At 42.7% G+C, this 15,860-nt stretch overlaps 1 protein-coding gene across 1 annotated transcript in view; it reads left to right on the top strand.

Annotated features, from left to right (window-relative positions):
* Positions 1 to 15,860, top strand: part of LOC141003409 (adhesion G protein-coupled receptor L3-like) — a 207,784-nt gene that overhangs the window by 109,528 nt on the left and 82,396 nt on the right. The window contains exon 6 of the mRNA XM_073474740.1: positions 13,929 to 14,729. Within this exon, the coding sequence (XP_073330841.1) occupies positions 13,929 to 14,729 (801 nt within the window). The remainder of the gene's footprint in view (positions 1 to 13,928; positions 14,730 to 15,860) is intronic.

The following is a 15,860-nucleotide window of genomic DNA, read 5'->3' as shown; positions in this document are numbered from 1 at the left end:
TGGCTCTTTTATATCTCACTCTTTGCAATTTGCACATTTTGCTATCTCAGCCACCCAGTGTCACTGTCTTTCTAGTGACCCGACTGAAGCTAATGCAGTAACACAACTTTAATTAACCCTCTATTTTTTAGTGCCCTTCTGAGTTCCTGTCAGTACTTAAACATAAGGTGTGTTTTGCTTTGCGTGCCATTTATGGACTTTTGCGCCGACATTGTTCCAGAATCTTTGTTTTTATCACATACAATAATACGATGTAGTAAAGCTGGTTCCCTGCATTTAACCCATCCCGGAGGAGCAGTGGGCCAGCTGAGCGGACCAGCTCCAGTAGCCAGTACCTTGGTCAAGGGCACTGACCAGAGAATTCACCCATTCAAACCCAGTCCCATCATATCGTGATTCATCATTCTCACATAAAGGTCCAATTTGTAAGATAGTTGCCATTCGTAACTTGTTAAATACTGATACTTTGGGTTGATAGGTAGGCCCGGCCTCCAACCCAACACATCAGTATTTGACACCCAAAGTTGCGTTGGCGAGTTGGGGTGAGAATCAACAATTAACTGTCCTACAAATTCGACCTTTAGGGCTCAAGATTGAGTTTTCATGAACTCATTTATATCATAGACATCTTGTGACATCGTATATTAAGGCCCCCATCTGATGCAGAGGCTTGGTTTTGCCACTCTGTCTCTATCCACAATGTAATAGCCAATAGTCCAACAGAAATGTCATGAGACTCAGGACCCATGGCAGTCGCAGTCAGTCGTCTGCCTCAACGTCCGCCTTCTCTTTTAATAATATATTCAACTCCCTTCACCAAAGCCAAGGTGCAACACAAAACAGTCTGCTGAATTGTTGGAAAACTGCTCCTGGCTGCTTTGTTCCAGTAAAAGTAACGGGGGCCACGATTAGGGGTGCACCAGGGAGGGAAGGCAGGGGCACCTTGTGCGGCGTACAGTTAACTATGGATCGTGCCCAGAGACATCGTAGGATTGAAAAACCTGCTGGCAATGCATAAACATTGCAGAAGTCATGTAGGCGTTTATTTGTATATTGAGCGGGGAAGCAAAGTGAAATCACAAACGGTCACTGGAGACGGACTTTTACTGCAGGGTGTGAATGCAATTCATCAGTGACAGCCCAGCAGACTTTGTTATTACCGCCCAAATAAAGCAGTCGGATCCTTTAGGTGTGAATGAGTCTCATTTAGGTACATGAAGATCAATCGACAACCTTATGATGAAGGCTGAACAGGGTTAGGGTTAGGGTTGTTTTAGCTAATTCATTTGTGACAAATAATTAGGTGTTTACATCGGCAGCAGGGTATGCTTTGAGACATGGCTGCTCAATTGTGGATGGGCTTTTAACACAAGTCTCCTTACCAAGTTCCTGAGACAGACTGAAGGATTTGAGTGTCTAATAAGAAAAGCAGCCACCCATGACTCCAACTCTCTTCAGTGGTGAAGTCTTGACTCTCTATTCCACAGAAGAGTTCTCCCTCCCAGTCCTAACACTTTTTTTTCTTCTTCCAAGTCTCCCTCACTTTCCTTTTACATTTTGTCCTTAAGAGTCTCTCACTGCCCCCCCTCCTCACATCCCTTTATTCCCCCCCCCCTCTGTTCCCTCACCTCGTAATCCCAGCTGCCCCTCCCTGCTTTCTCGACCACCTTCACTGACGGCTTTTATCTGTATTCAGCTTGGGGAGCTTCTTTTCTTTTCGGATAAATTACCACTCTCTTCTCCATATCTGTATAAGCCGGCGAGATTGTACAATCAGATCTGCCCGTTAATAACAGCGGAGGGGTGTGCTAAATCGATGGACACATGCCGCAGATGCAATATTGATTTTATTAATTTGCGATTTGATCCGCTCCATCAGTTGTAATGGGAAAAAAAAGAATGTTACCACAATTACTACTAAGAGTGCCAGTGTTTGCCTGTGCTGTGTGGCAGTGCCATAGCACAAGGCGATCCGTCATATTTTCATTTGAGCTGCCGTCTGAATAATTATTTGATATGAGCTGTGTTTCTTGTGGGATATAGCATCAAAGGTGAGACAATAAAAAAGAAATTGATACATAGTGGATTCATAAAGCTGAACTGAATACTCATTTTGTATTTACACCCTATAAATCCTAAGGAGACCTGTGAACATCAGGGCAAGTTTTTCATCTGCCAAAGCACGCTATCCTCTTTGTAGTGGTGCAGTTCGTGCATGCTCCCACATGCACTTTACAGATTAGTAAGGCCACCCTCTGGCTGAAGTGATGCGCTGACCCATCATGATGACTCATAAACATGACTGTGCTCTATCAGCTGACATCCTTCTCCGCCCCGCCCTCTCACCTTGACTGTCCACGGTTCAGCGGAGAGACGCACGTCTATTCTCTTAGCGCCTTATTAAAACCGCTCTCCCTCGCTCGCTCCGTCTTCCTCTCCGTGTAGCTTTCACTTTAACAGCTCCTCCCAAAGGTCGAGCTCATGAGAGGTCAACGCAAGTGTGTGTCTCTCCCCTACCCGCCCCGTGTTCTTCCTCGGCAGTAATGAAGCACTTACATCCCCTCGGCGGCCCCTCAAATTCTCGGAGTCGTCACACAAGAAAGCGTTCGGACCTGCTCCGCCGCTGAACGACTCTTCCTGTTGTTGTCCTTGTCTCGAGCATCAGCCACCTCCCTCCTGTTAATAGATGTACCTTAGTGTGCAGTTTCCATGGCAAATCGACTGATTGGGTCCAGGCGAGCTGTCATACCTCTAATCCTAAAAAGAATGAGGTAGGGGATAATTACACGTCCTTTTTGTTCAGTTCACTTCTCAAAATTGACACTTCGGTGTGTATGGCAGATGAGGTGGAGGGAGCGACAGACAAGAAGAGAGTGAGAGAACAAAGGAAGAAAACCTGCTGGCAGTCTTTTGCTATACATAAGCCACTAGTTCCCCCCACTGTTTGTAGCTAATAAGGGCAATGTAAAATCCTGTCTTGCACAGTGGGATCCGGCTCAGCCCTGTCAGATATTTCTCACACTTCGGAAGCTAAGCCAGGACATATAATCACGCAATCAATTCGCCAATTTTGAACGGATCGTCGTAATCCTGAGCTCGCACCTCACAGAAACTTGCCATGTAATTTGTCGACTTCTATTGTTTTCCAACTCGCCTAATTGGTTTTTAATTCATTTTGCTAATAATAACACACCTAACGGGTTCAGGGGGCCCTCAACGAATAAAGGAGTAGATTGTTTTGGCATGTTTTACAGAGCACCTGCTACCAATCTCTGTCCTTCTGCGTTGGCAGGTGAGACCGTGAAATTGATGCTGTACACATGGCTATCACTTACAATGCAGCTTGGGCAGAATGTGGTGTGATTACAGGGCCCATTATGCAGTGGTCACGCCTAAGGTAAACACCACCTGTGTGACCAGGATGGCACTCCACACGGCTGTAATGTGGAAGCTGTGATCGGTTATGCGTCCCGTCAGGGCAGCCCATTGTTTTATTGTCTCTAAACGTTTCTTTTAGCTGATGTTCAAGTGTAGATCTGCAGATCAGCTCAGTATTCAAACATCATCGGCGAGCTACCTTCCGAGCACCGAGGCGGCTCTCTTTGCTCTTGATAATCTTGCAGCAACTTTTAAGCTTCTTGAAGAGTAGATCACTCCATCTGATGCTATCGGTAAATCTACTAAGCAGATTGTGTGCAAGTTCAGTGGCTTTCTGCCCCTGAGCTCTCCGATCCACGCTCATCAGGTCTAGTGTGGGAGTCGACACCGTGACAGCAGATGCATCACACAACCACACCCTCCTCGCTCCCCGCTGAAATGCCACTGAGCATTAGCCTTCTTGTTCAGACAGCTTTTTCTCTCCTCCTTTTCTTCTCCCCACCTGAGCGACCAGCTCCACTTTTTCCCCATGTGTGACGGGGGCCTGTAATGCCATAACATCACTCAGTGACAGCTGACCACTCCCTAACCCAAACAGCAAGCTCTGATGACTATGACTTTCTGTCACATATCTCACACAGCAGAGTCGCGCGGGTGTCGTGGCCTGAATTGATCATGTCACCGTGCATTGGTTTGAAACTGTGCTTTGCAGAAAAGTCCTGTTTTTACCGGGATTTATATGTTAGAGTGCAACTAGAATCACAATTAGGCATCCTTTATTGAAGAAATAATGTAATTTATTTTTTATATTATTGAAGAAAGAACAAAAAAGGTCTTGCCAGAAATAATAGAAATGCTCCCTTTCCCTGAAGCCCTTGAGTGGGCGTGTCATTGTCGGCGCTTGATGGACAGTTTAGTTAAAAGGCTCATTTGCTGCAGGAGAGAAAAGTAAACACTGTGTGCTGGTATCTGTAGCTTTTAAGCCAATGACAGACAGCATTTTGGTAGCAGAAATAGGCACCACGGCATCTACACTGGCCGATCTTCAGAGGATTTAACAGTTTAATTTGCTTTTGTTACACCTGACTAGCTAATTGGCTATTTAGCCTACAAACAGACATTAGCAGTGCATTTTCCCGCAGTGGATGTTTGTTTGGTAGACCATTCAACAAGCTAAGGTGAAGGAACAAGCAGGTCTTTGATTGTAGATTACGAGGATGCATTAGCTAGAAAGCTAAAGTGGGTTGCTGCTGTCCTGTGTAGCAGATAGGTAGATGTCTGGCGTCCGCAGATAGATTTTAAAATGGAATTAATTGATTGGCTGCAGTTATGAAAGCAGAAATACGAAAAAGAAATGTCTCCCTATTGGGTACTGATTTTGTTCTCAATGAAACTTGGATAAAGGATGGGTCTCAGCCCAGAATAGACCCCATTTCTCTTTTGATGCAGATCTGAATAAAGAGAAGGATTCTGGTATTTTGTTTTCCTCACTGTCTTTAACATTGCAAGATAGGGTGTTTTTTGATATTTTAGTTAACTTCTGAGATGCATGGACCTTGATGATAAAATATCAGGTATGTTTAAGTGGCTGGTATCTATGAGTTAGTACAACTTCATGCAGATCCTAATAAAAATCAGGATGTGGCAGATTTAAAAATGTTTTATTTGATATTGGATTAGGCTTGAATGAATTAAAGGGGACTGTTGGGATTTTTATTTGGATCTGCATCAAAGTCTACTCACTCAGATACCAGCCAAAGGTACGCCTTTTCACATTTTTTTTCATCAAGATCCATGCATTATTCCATGAGGAATATACAAAAATGCCCTATCTTGCAATGTTAAAGAAAGAGAGGGAAAAAATAATGGATCCCTCCCAAGTTTCGTGGAAATCCGCTCAGTAGTTTTTGTGTAATACTGCTGACAAACCAACCAACCAACACAGGCAAAAACATAACCACCTTGGTGGAGGTAATAACTGATTATCTGCTCTACATGTGAAAATGTAAAATAAAAGGTCAGTCTCCCTGATTTAATAACATAATTATGAATAACAAACACGCTGAATATCTGCTATTACATTTTCATAATATAAATAATGTAAAAAAAAAAAGAAGCAGCTTGGGAGGCAGTATTAACGATGGTCCTTCTGCAGAAAAAAATTCTAGTCGAGAGGCGAGATAATTGCTGGAGGACGCTGTGATTACCAATGTGGATAAATGGTGGTGTGAAAGGGGTGAATCTGGACATGTGGAAACTGTTTCCCCCCACTAATAGCTGAATAAGCTTCTGTAATCTATCAGGCTCTTGTTCTGTTCTGCTTCTGTTTTCTTCAATTATACATACAGGATCATCCTTCCCTTTTCATGGAGCGACGACAATACGCACACTCCGACATATTGGAATAAATGCTCCTGCACGCCGAACAAGCTTCCCGTAATGTTCATAAACACTTCCATTTATGTAACACAAGCAAAGCTTTTATCTCAGTGTTTCCTCCGACTGCTACCCACACACCCACACACACACACACTCGGGCACACATGTCTGAAAGAATCGTCGGGGTTCCAAATGTCGAGGATACAGCACTAATTAGAGATTGGTCTCTTCAGGGGGTCTCTCCTTTTAATGATCACCCTACTAATCAAAGCTCCTTCTCCATTTCCTTGTCCTTCTTTGTTCAGGTCCAGCCACACGCCAGACTAAACACTCTATTTCACTTTCTCCTTTCCCCCACAATTTGCCCCAATCCTTCTGTTCTCTTCCATAATTTCAAGGTCCTTCAAAATCAAGACATATTTTAGGAGGTGCAATTAGGTTATTTCTGCTCCAGTTGCCGCTCCGTTCCACAAAAAATGTATTTAATTTTGTTTTTCCTGGGCTGCACTTGTCTTTTCTCCCTCTGTTGCTCGGTCCCACATGGGTAGCAGGTTGGATGAGCGCCAAGCCCTCGCACCTGTCCCTCAAAGAGAGACAAACACACACATGCACGCGCACAGACAGAAGAACAAGCGCACGCACGCACACATCCTGCACTGTCAAGGTTATAAGATAGCATAGCAGCTTCCCAGTAGGAGGGAGCGAGAACGCAACGGAGACAGAGAGGAGACGCCAAGGAGGAGATTGAATAAGTACGAGAAGGGAGCACAAGGAGAGCAGACAAGTGGTTGACGGAAAAAGATGGGTGTTGAGAAATGGAACCTGTAATGATCGTATGGGAGACTCATGAGCGCCAACCGAGGGAAATGATGGGGAGAAAAAAATGAGGGAGATGAAGAGAGAATGGAGAGAAAGAGAGATGGTAGCCTGCGTGTCCTCCCCCATCCTTAGGCACATGCTATTCAAAGCCCCGTAATTTGTGTCATTAATTAAAAAGCTGATGGGATGGAGTTAAGGGGTTTGCACTCTGCAACTCCTCGGTAGAGAGAGAGAGAGAGAGGGAATGAAAAAAAAGAGGAGGAGGGAGGGGGGGGAGATATTGCAAAAAATATTGCAGCCATTCCACCATGAATCTCTATTAGCCGCTAATGATACCATTCTGATACCTCTCAACCATTAGTGTGAAATCGTGAAGCGTTAATTATTCAAATGAAAATCCATACAGCTGCCGCTCACACGACAGGGTCACAGTCGCCCAAAGGTCCCCGTTGTTAGCTGCTCGGCATGCGTCTGAGGCAGGAAGTCGAGTGGGATAAGTATGCAGGGCAACTTCTCAGGTGTAAATTATTTTCGAAATTATGCATTACCTGAACAAATACAGTATGGACTGCATTATGCAGTGGCAATATAATTGAATTTTATAGCATATGGTATGGCTGAGCTGAGGAGTGCCTCAGTATTGTCTGCATGTCAGAGCTGAATTACGTGCACGCGAGCAGAAACACTTTTTTTTATTTTGATCATAATTTTACGACCATGAAAAAAACCCCATTATTTTAAAGGGAAGCCATACATGTAGGTTGCCTGTTCTGCTGATTGAATTTGGTGCGACAGCTTGGCCAATTAGGAATGCTGCAGAATCAGCCATGTTGAGTTTTTCCAGCTTTATATGTTTGGCAGGTTGGACCGTACAGCAGCCAAACCCTTCCAAGCTGCATGCCCATGGTTCAGTGAGTTATCGTTTTTTCCCCCGAAACCTGTTGCCAGAATTTGCCCCGACCTCGCTGAGCGACCCCCATCTGATTGGATGTTTCTATAATTGTCATAAAAGGAAACTGACGTAATAGATAGAAATATATTTAAAATATAAACGTATTAATTTATAAGTGCATCCCAGATGTGTGTCAGCAGCAGTTTTCCATCCCTGGTGTAACCCTGAGATAAAGTAAGCAGCATCAAAGTGCCTTAGAGCAAACTTTTTGTCAGTGGGCAGAAGATAAGAGTGCCTGCACTGGGTTGCTTCCAGGTGTGCAACTCTATGAAGCTGGGTGTTAGTGAAAAAGAGCAAATCTCTCCGAGATAACTGATGTACAATAACAGAACATTTGTCAATTGGCAAGCCGAGGAGATCTGTTAACTTTAAGGGATTTTTTCTTTTTCTTTTTTTATCTCCTAGCCAATGGTGGCATTTCCTCCGTCTGGTTTGCCTTGGCATCCAAGGAAGGGTGATTACAGCTGGTCATTTTTTTTTTCTCCACGAGCAAAATGTGCCAGACACTTGTGTTTCTTGATGAAACATCCAACTGTCCTGCCCGTTGCAAAAGCAGAATGATGAGCTATTTTCTTATGCTGCTTTATCCATCAAAATTGGTGCAGTTAAATCGTCAAATTATAAGTGCAAGTGGCAATCCAAGCCACACATGCCCCTTATGTTCCTGAGATGTCAAGAACTTTAAATCCAACCCAGCTGGACCCATCATGAAATATAAGTATGTTTTTTCACATTTGCTCAATCGCATATCTTTAGAGTTTAATGGCCACTCGTTGCTCATCATCTCTTATTCATATAATTGGCTCATTGCATCATTCAAAGTTGATATCATTGACGCACGTTGTGTTGGAGAGTGGTGTAATTACCATTAACAACATCATTAACGCCATTTAGTGAAGTGTCTCCATTAATTGTATTTTCCGTATACCTTCAGATGATCCCTGAATGAGCAGATCGTCAGTTAAAGGGCTGTTGTTTTTGCCCTCAGCTGTTCTGAAAACACATAATGTATAGTAGAGAGAACACAGCGGGACATGCTAGACCATAAGTAGTAAATAACCCAATAAATGTGGTGTCCTTGAATATCAGGATAAGGCTTTGTCAAGTGCTTCGGCGCAGAATTAAAGACATAGGATCCTTTTTTTACCGTGTAGAGCTTATGAATGAGGCACTCAGAGGCCTATTTTGTGTGATGGAAGAGGGTTGTTAACACTTTCACAGAGGTAAGAGTGGCTCCGAAAAGGACCCTCGTTTTTTAATTTGTATTATTTTGTGCGCATGTTTTGTGATAGTTTCACTCTCCTCAGACATCAGAGAGGGGGGTGGAGAGAAAGACAAGGAGAAAGGAGAGAAAGGGATTGGATGAGAGGATGAGAGAGCTAAGTGCTTTTTAGTGACTCAATGACAGCCGTGACCAAAATCGTATTAAGGTCACAATGGGGGTGGTGGGGTGGAGTAAAGAAGCTTTTCAAATGAATCAATTCTCCGTCTCACTCTGCTTTCCCCCCCGCTCCTCTGCTTGGATCCGTGACGTCGTAAATGTGGCTCTCCGAGGCTCCTATCGCAGGTGCACCTCAGCCTTTGCTGTATTTGCAGTGGAACACGAGCCGACGCCACAGGAACAAATTGGTTTGAGTGATCTGAGGGGTGACCTTGCTGCATCCAGCGGCAACCTCTGGTCAAAGCCACAGGGCCGCGTTACTGTACAGTAGCCCTGGGAGTGGCATATTTCATGTCAGGGATTTCATCCGAATCCTTTACTCCCCTCCTCACACCATCTCCCCCGGCGATTGCGTTGTATACCACTTCTCACATCCCGACCGCTAATGCCTTTTTCTATAGATCATTACCCTCCTCTCCCCTCGCCACTGTTAGCGAGCGCTCAATCAGAAACGCCGGCCTCCTGAGGTCCCCCTTGTGTGGCCGTTGCTCACGGGAGGCGAGGAGGCTTCGATTGGAGACGTTTGGCTGTTTACTTTGATTTGATCTATGGGGTCCATGTGCAGTTCCGAGTTATTGGCAAATTTGAGTGGCCAGTAATGATGATTCAGATGTAGCCCAAAGCTATTGTTGCTCAGTCTCGGTATGGACTTCGTGTTTCAATGACAGCTGGAGTGTTTGCTGCTGATGAGGTGCCACGCCGTACCAGTGTGCAATTTTATGATCTGACAAACACAGACGACTTGTTGAAAAGCCTCTCCCCTCCCCATTATTTTTCTCTCTTTCAGCTCTTTACCCCCGCCTGACGTGGCCCCACCTCTCTCGCTTTTTTTTCCATTGGCTCGCCGCCTTGCATTAATATTGTTCTCCTCTAATAACTTTCCCATCTTTCAAACTTTACCCCACCCGCCCCTACCCACTGACCTCCATACCTCACTCCGTTGCACTCTCCATTTGGAGGAGAGGACTCTTGTAAGCCCTGGTAACAGAGGTTAATCCTCTCTTATTAGAACCGGGATTACTGGAGGGGAAGGGACAGGACCAGCAAAATGCCATGACTGACATAAAAAGCTTGTCCGCGAGAGGAAGTAATACGTATAGTGTGGAGAGAGTTGAGATGTAATAGCCACAGTAGTTTTCAACAGGCTTTCAGGATACTTGTTGAGCTGTAGAATCCAGCTTTTACATTTCACTTACACCTGCAGCTATACCTGTTTAATAGAATAGGTCATACGCGAAAAAATGCTATTTTCTTGCCAGTTATCTCTAAAATACAAGTGCATACAGTATTTTTAAAGCACATTGTTCAATATTTTCCGATTAACAACAAATCAAATGACAATGTGTTATGAGAAAATTGATTCGATCTACAGAGCATTTTAGAGTCTTTTGGCTCGTTGTTTTGGGTATATATCCTTCAGCATTACAGTTTTGGTCAAATCTCTTCTCCAGTAACCAGATGTTTTTTTTAGTCAAGAACTCACTAAACGCTACACGCACAACACAAAACAGCAGACGAGCAAAGTTAGCGGCTAGCTTGTGAACATAATCTAGCATTTACCAGCTAAAGAGCCAGATTTTTTGTTTGCTCACATGTTAGCCTTACTAGCTGGTTGTACTGCCCAAATAGCAGTGAATGCAGGTTTAAACAAAGATCTCAGTCAATATCAAGGACATTTAAAATTATGTTTCACCATTCGCAGTGTCCTATAATTTAGGTAGGTAACTATAAAGTATGCTAGCTTCATCCATCTGTTTAGGTCATAAATGATGATCAGTTTGAGACTACAGCAGTGTACAGTGTGAAATGTAAGCAATTTGATGGGTATTTTTCTCACTAAACTCCAAAGCTTGACTGTAAGCAGCCATATGTTTGAATGATTTAATGGTTGTACGGTACATCTGTTTTACACATTCTGAACACACCAAAAAAAACCCAAAACATTTTGTACAATACAAGACCTGACTAATCTGTCTTTTTTCTGCAGGCTCATGTGTGACGCAGTGCCTTTTTGTTTTTTCCTCCGTCCTAAAAGCTTATGATTGATTGAATGTTCTGTGTGTCTGTTCCACTAACCCCGTGCTCTTCTTATACTGTTGCGTAAAATAAAGACTTTTCCCAGTTATCACATCAATAATCTGTTCTTTATTTTTTTTTTCTGTCTTTCTCTCCCCTTCATGCCTAATCATAGAAGTGGAACAAAAAGGTAACTAAATGCCAACAACTTTTCTTTGTCGTCTGCTTTTTTATTCGGGTATGTGCTTGCATTTTTTTGGGTGACGGGTTGCTAAAGCGGGTTTCTGACATTGTTGTAGGCTCGTGCTCATTGTATGGTTCATTGCTGAGGTTGAACATGTCATTCATGGGGAAAACGAAATCAGTTAGGGACACGGTGTTAACATAATGAGCAAAATTCCTCTTCATTTAGGGAATTTTGCACTGCACTCCTGCCTTCCATGTTTATCAACAGTGTTACAGGTAGACTTGCCACATATACGATAATTATTCTGGGGTTAGGTCATTAAAGACCTGCTCTCCCCTGACACCCTGTGACCCTGGGATGTTTTTATTCCCTGTTATAACTGCAGATTATTCCAGCTCTGCTTTATCAGCTGCATAATATTATAGCAGAGGCCTATACGGGGTGATCAATAGCTTGTCCAATAAGCTGTCAGCATTTTTGATTATGGCTCTAACATGATGATGGCCATAACCTTGAGGGACTCACCAGTCAATACTGGAGACAGATCATAGCAGTCATATTCTTACCTTATCAGCACTGCATGATGCTGCAGAACACATGCCAAATCTTCACTTGTGCCCCAGGAGCATTGTATTCGCAGAGCTACCTTTTTTACACGAGCTGGAAATGTGTCAGATGTTAACTATAAAGCTGAATTCAAGTCAAATATGGAAATTGAATCATTAAACAAGAGTCAAGCATTCTGCTGTAATATCTATGCAATACATTTTAAGTTCCATTGTAATTAATTAATGACATATCACTGAACTCTGTGGCAAAGAGAATGAACAACGAGATGACATTTTATAGAGACGACTTTATAGAGCTGCAGCAGTAACAGTTTTTGTGAAATTCCCCATGAAAGCCATGATTGCTTTTGTATCACTTCTCTAATATATTTCATTCACTCCTCCATCTCTGTGCTTACATCCTTAAAAAGCGTACTTTACAACCTCCTCAGAGCTCAGTGTGCTGTCAGAACAAAGCTTACGCTACCCTGACCTTGTAGCCTCGCACAACTCATCCTTTTCAACTGTAGGAACAGACCCTCTTAGCATTTAGCAGAGCAACCGCTGAGATAGTGTGCCGAGGCGCCGTGTCAACGGGACGCTTCTCGCCACATTTTTCACCTGCAGGTAGACAACATGTTTAATCTTAGGAGATTACAAGGGAAAGAAGCGTGTGTTTCTGCTGTCTCTTTCTCTGCCTTCTCCTCGGAGCGCGGCAGCTTTTACCTCTCGACGGATCTGCGGCTAGAAACTGTCAGCGCTGTGTCAGGCTGCTGGCCCATTACTGGGAAAGCAGCCTTCACGCACACTTTGTTTTTATATGTGATGGACTGTGGGCCCAAACCTGTGGAAAGAGGGGAAAAACTGCACTGTCTGCATTCTTTCCCATTCCTTTCTACCAGACTTGACCAGTATTTTTTTTTTTTTCTCCAAACAATTTGCTATTTTAATGACTTTGATGATATTTTTGGTCTGTATAGTAATAACAGTTGTCATTTTTGTCCTTTTTTTAATGTCTTTTGAAGAATTACGACTAAAATTGTCATTTAAATTGTTTAACCTACTCTGATTTTGATGTCTTTATAACCCTGAATTCAGACGTCATCCTTTTAGAAAGACAGAACATCATAATAGCCTCAGTCCAAGATAATCCATAATGAACTCAAATGAGCTTTTGCAAACGGTGCCCACTATTGACCTGCTCTAGCTGTATTGCCTTGGCCTAGCTTTATCAGATTTGAGTACAAACCAGTTCACATATAATTAGTTTACTGCGTGCGGCGCTGTAAATCATGCTGCAGACTAAAAATGTCATGTGGATGAAATAATGGACAGGCAATCATTATATGGACAATGTCATTACTGTATTTCTTTTCTTTTGTTTTCTGTCTCCTGAAGGGCTGCTGCCTCAGCCAATAATTACAGTGCAGCTATTTGTCAAAAATGTTTAACTTTGGATTTGTGTGTTCATCAACTTGCATTTAAAAATTGCCACCAGGGTGTAAAAATCAAAGTAAAGCCTTTTTTTTTTCTCTGGTGCAATTATATTTAATTTGGAAGAGATTTGCAGAGAAGCCATTTTATGAAGGGAAACACACTAAAATGGAAACGTGCTTGTAAGTGCACGTGGGCGAGTCAGTCTGTGGTAAGTCTGAACAACTTCTTCTGACTTGTTTCTGCTCAACATTAAGTCAAAGAGATAACCTTCATTTCATCTATTCAGCCCTACAAAGTCTATTCGTTCAGTGACATTGTAAAATAATTGCCTTCAGGCTCGGAGTAGAAGTATCTAATGCCAAAGCTGTGAATTGCAATAAGTAATTGAAACAAAAGTAGCACTTATTGAATTTGAGACACTGTTTGAACTAATGATAATGGTGGTTGTGTGTGCACATTTGCTATTCTCTGTTTAATTTACATGCATTGTACAACCCCAAACTTGTTGGAGTAATCCAATCACATTACTAATTACATTCTTTGTCTGACAATCAGTCATCTTTTCTGCATTGAATCTAAATCTGATCATCCGATCATCCTAACGCTGATGAAGAGGGTCTCATTTAATATTTAGGTCCTTCACGGTGGAGAAGATTCAGCTGCAGATTTAAACTTCAATCTAATTGCATCCAGGTGCTGTTTGTATTTATTGATGTATAATACCTGCCAATGTAACTCTGTACTTGTCTTTCCCCTATTTTGGCTCCTCAGTATTCCTGTGCCCAGGGCTTCTGCGCAGGGTGTACCAGAGCGAGCACCTCTTTGAATCGGACCACCAGTCAGGAGCCTGGTGCAAAGACCCTCTCCAAGCCTCCGATAAGATTTACTACATGCCCTGGACTCCTTATCGCACTGACACATTGACTGAATATTCCTCCAAAGAAGACTTCATCGCCGGAAGACCAACGACAACCTACAAACTTCCACACCGTGTCGACGGAACGGGCTTTGTAGTGTACGACGGGGCGCTCTTCTTCAACAAGGAGCGCACACGCAACATCGTCAAGTTTGACCTTCGGACTCGTATCAAGAGCGGCGAGGCCATCATTGCGAACGCCAACTACCATGACACCTCTCCATACCGCTGGGGAGGGAAATCAGACATTGACTTGGCTGTTGACGAAAACGGCCTTTGGGTGATTTACGCTACTGAGCAGAACAACGGGCGGATTGTCATCAGCCAGCTCAATCCCTACACGTTGCGCGTCGAGGGGACCTGGGACACAGCTTATGACAAGCGCTCGGCATCCAACGCCTTCATGATCTGTGGAATCCTCTATGTAGTGAAGTCGGTGTATGAGGACGATGACAATGAGGCAACAGGAAACAAGATTGACTACATCTACAACACAGAGCTGAGTAAAGATGGGTTTCTGGACATCCCTTTCCCAAACTCCTATCAGTACATCGCTGCAGTGGATTACAATCCCAGGGACAACCTGCTGTATGTTTGGAACAACTACCATGTCGTCAAGTACTCTCTGGACTTTGGAGCATTGGACAACAGGCTCGGTAAGACCAACATTTTTTTTTTTTTATTCTGTTCTCTTAATATTTATTCATGTTACATGTTTAGATGTTGATTTCAGTGCTCATTGCAAATTAGTGTTTCAGGGTGGGTGCAGTGTATTTGTTTGTTTTTTTTGTTTTTTTTTACTTTAATGAGAGACGACAGGAAATCACAGACATTTCACTCACATTTCTGCAACAGGATAATAGGATAATAGGATAATGGCATTGGTCCATCCAGCCATCCTAAACTTTGGTTCAGAGGAGGCAAATTACAGATTCCAAGAGGATAATTCCTCACAATTTTGGTGATCCATCAACCTTTCTTCGAAAAAGCCATCTTTCCATTTGGCCACAACAAATACAATCAAAAATATATTTGTTAGATTACCAGATTGCTATGCAAACTCCTACTCCCCTGAGGATGTACCTAATCCCCTCCATAAGCTTTTCACTTGCACCAGCAGAAGTCACTATGCACTCGAGTATCTTCATAATCTAATGCATAGATTTACATAAAATTTGCTTGACACATTCATGCCTCCAAAAGAATAAATCCATATGCCTATAATGAACCTTTTGATCTACTCATACCTTTAGAATAAATTACATTTTTACATTTTCATCATTGGCACGTGAAAGGCTCTAAGAACAGAGATATTCCCAACATGTTGTTTCTTCGCCCCCTATTTTAAGTCTTGTTTTTTTCATATTTAGATCAAGTAGAGTGACATAATATGAAAGAAAAAATATCTTAAATGTAGCACCCCAAGACCGTGTGGGCTGGTGATAATTGCCTGTATGGTATGCAGCTCAATGTGTTATTTCTGTATTTTAATTAGTCTCTGAAATGAAAGTGAAATAAAGTTAAACTCTCTGACAGATACTTTACATAGATAAAAACAAATAATGAGTAGCATAAAACTGCAGCAGCAACGATTGGCAAAAAACCCAGCAACAACCATCGCTAGCATGTGTATAATGAGCTTTATCAATTCTCACTTTTATGATAAAACATTTGTCAGGCACAAAAAAGGGAAAAAAAGCTAAATTGTCTTGAAGTCTACCACACAGTGGGTGTTTAACACTAAATATTTCATACTGTGTGTTTCAGCCACAAGCTAAATCTTTTAC

This window comes from Pagrus major, chromosome 10 (assembly GCF_040436345.1).
Source record: "Pagrus major chromosome 10, Pma_NU_1.0".
Lineage (NCBI taxonomy): Eukaryota > Metazoa > Chordata > Actinopteri > Spariformes > Sparidae > Pagrus > Pagrus major.
Note: the sequence above shows the minus strand (reverse complement) of the source record. Positions and strands in the feature narration are given on the sequence as shown.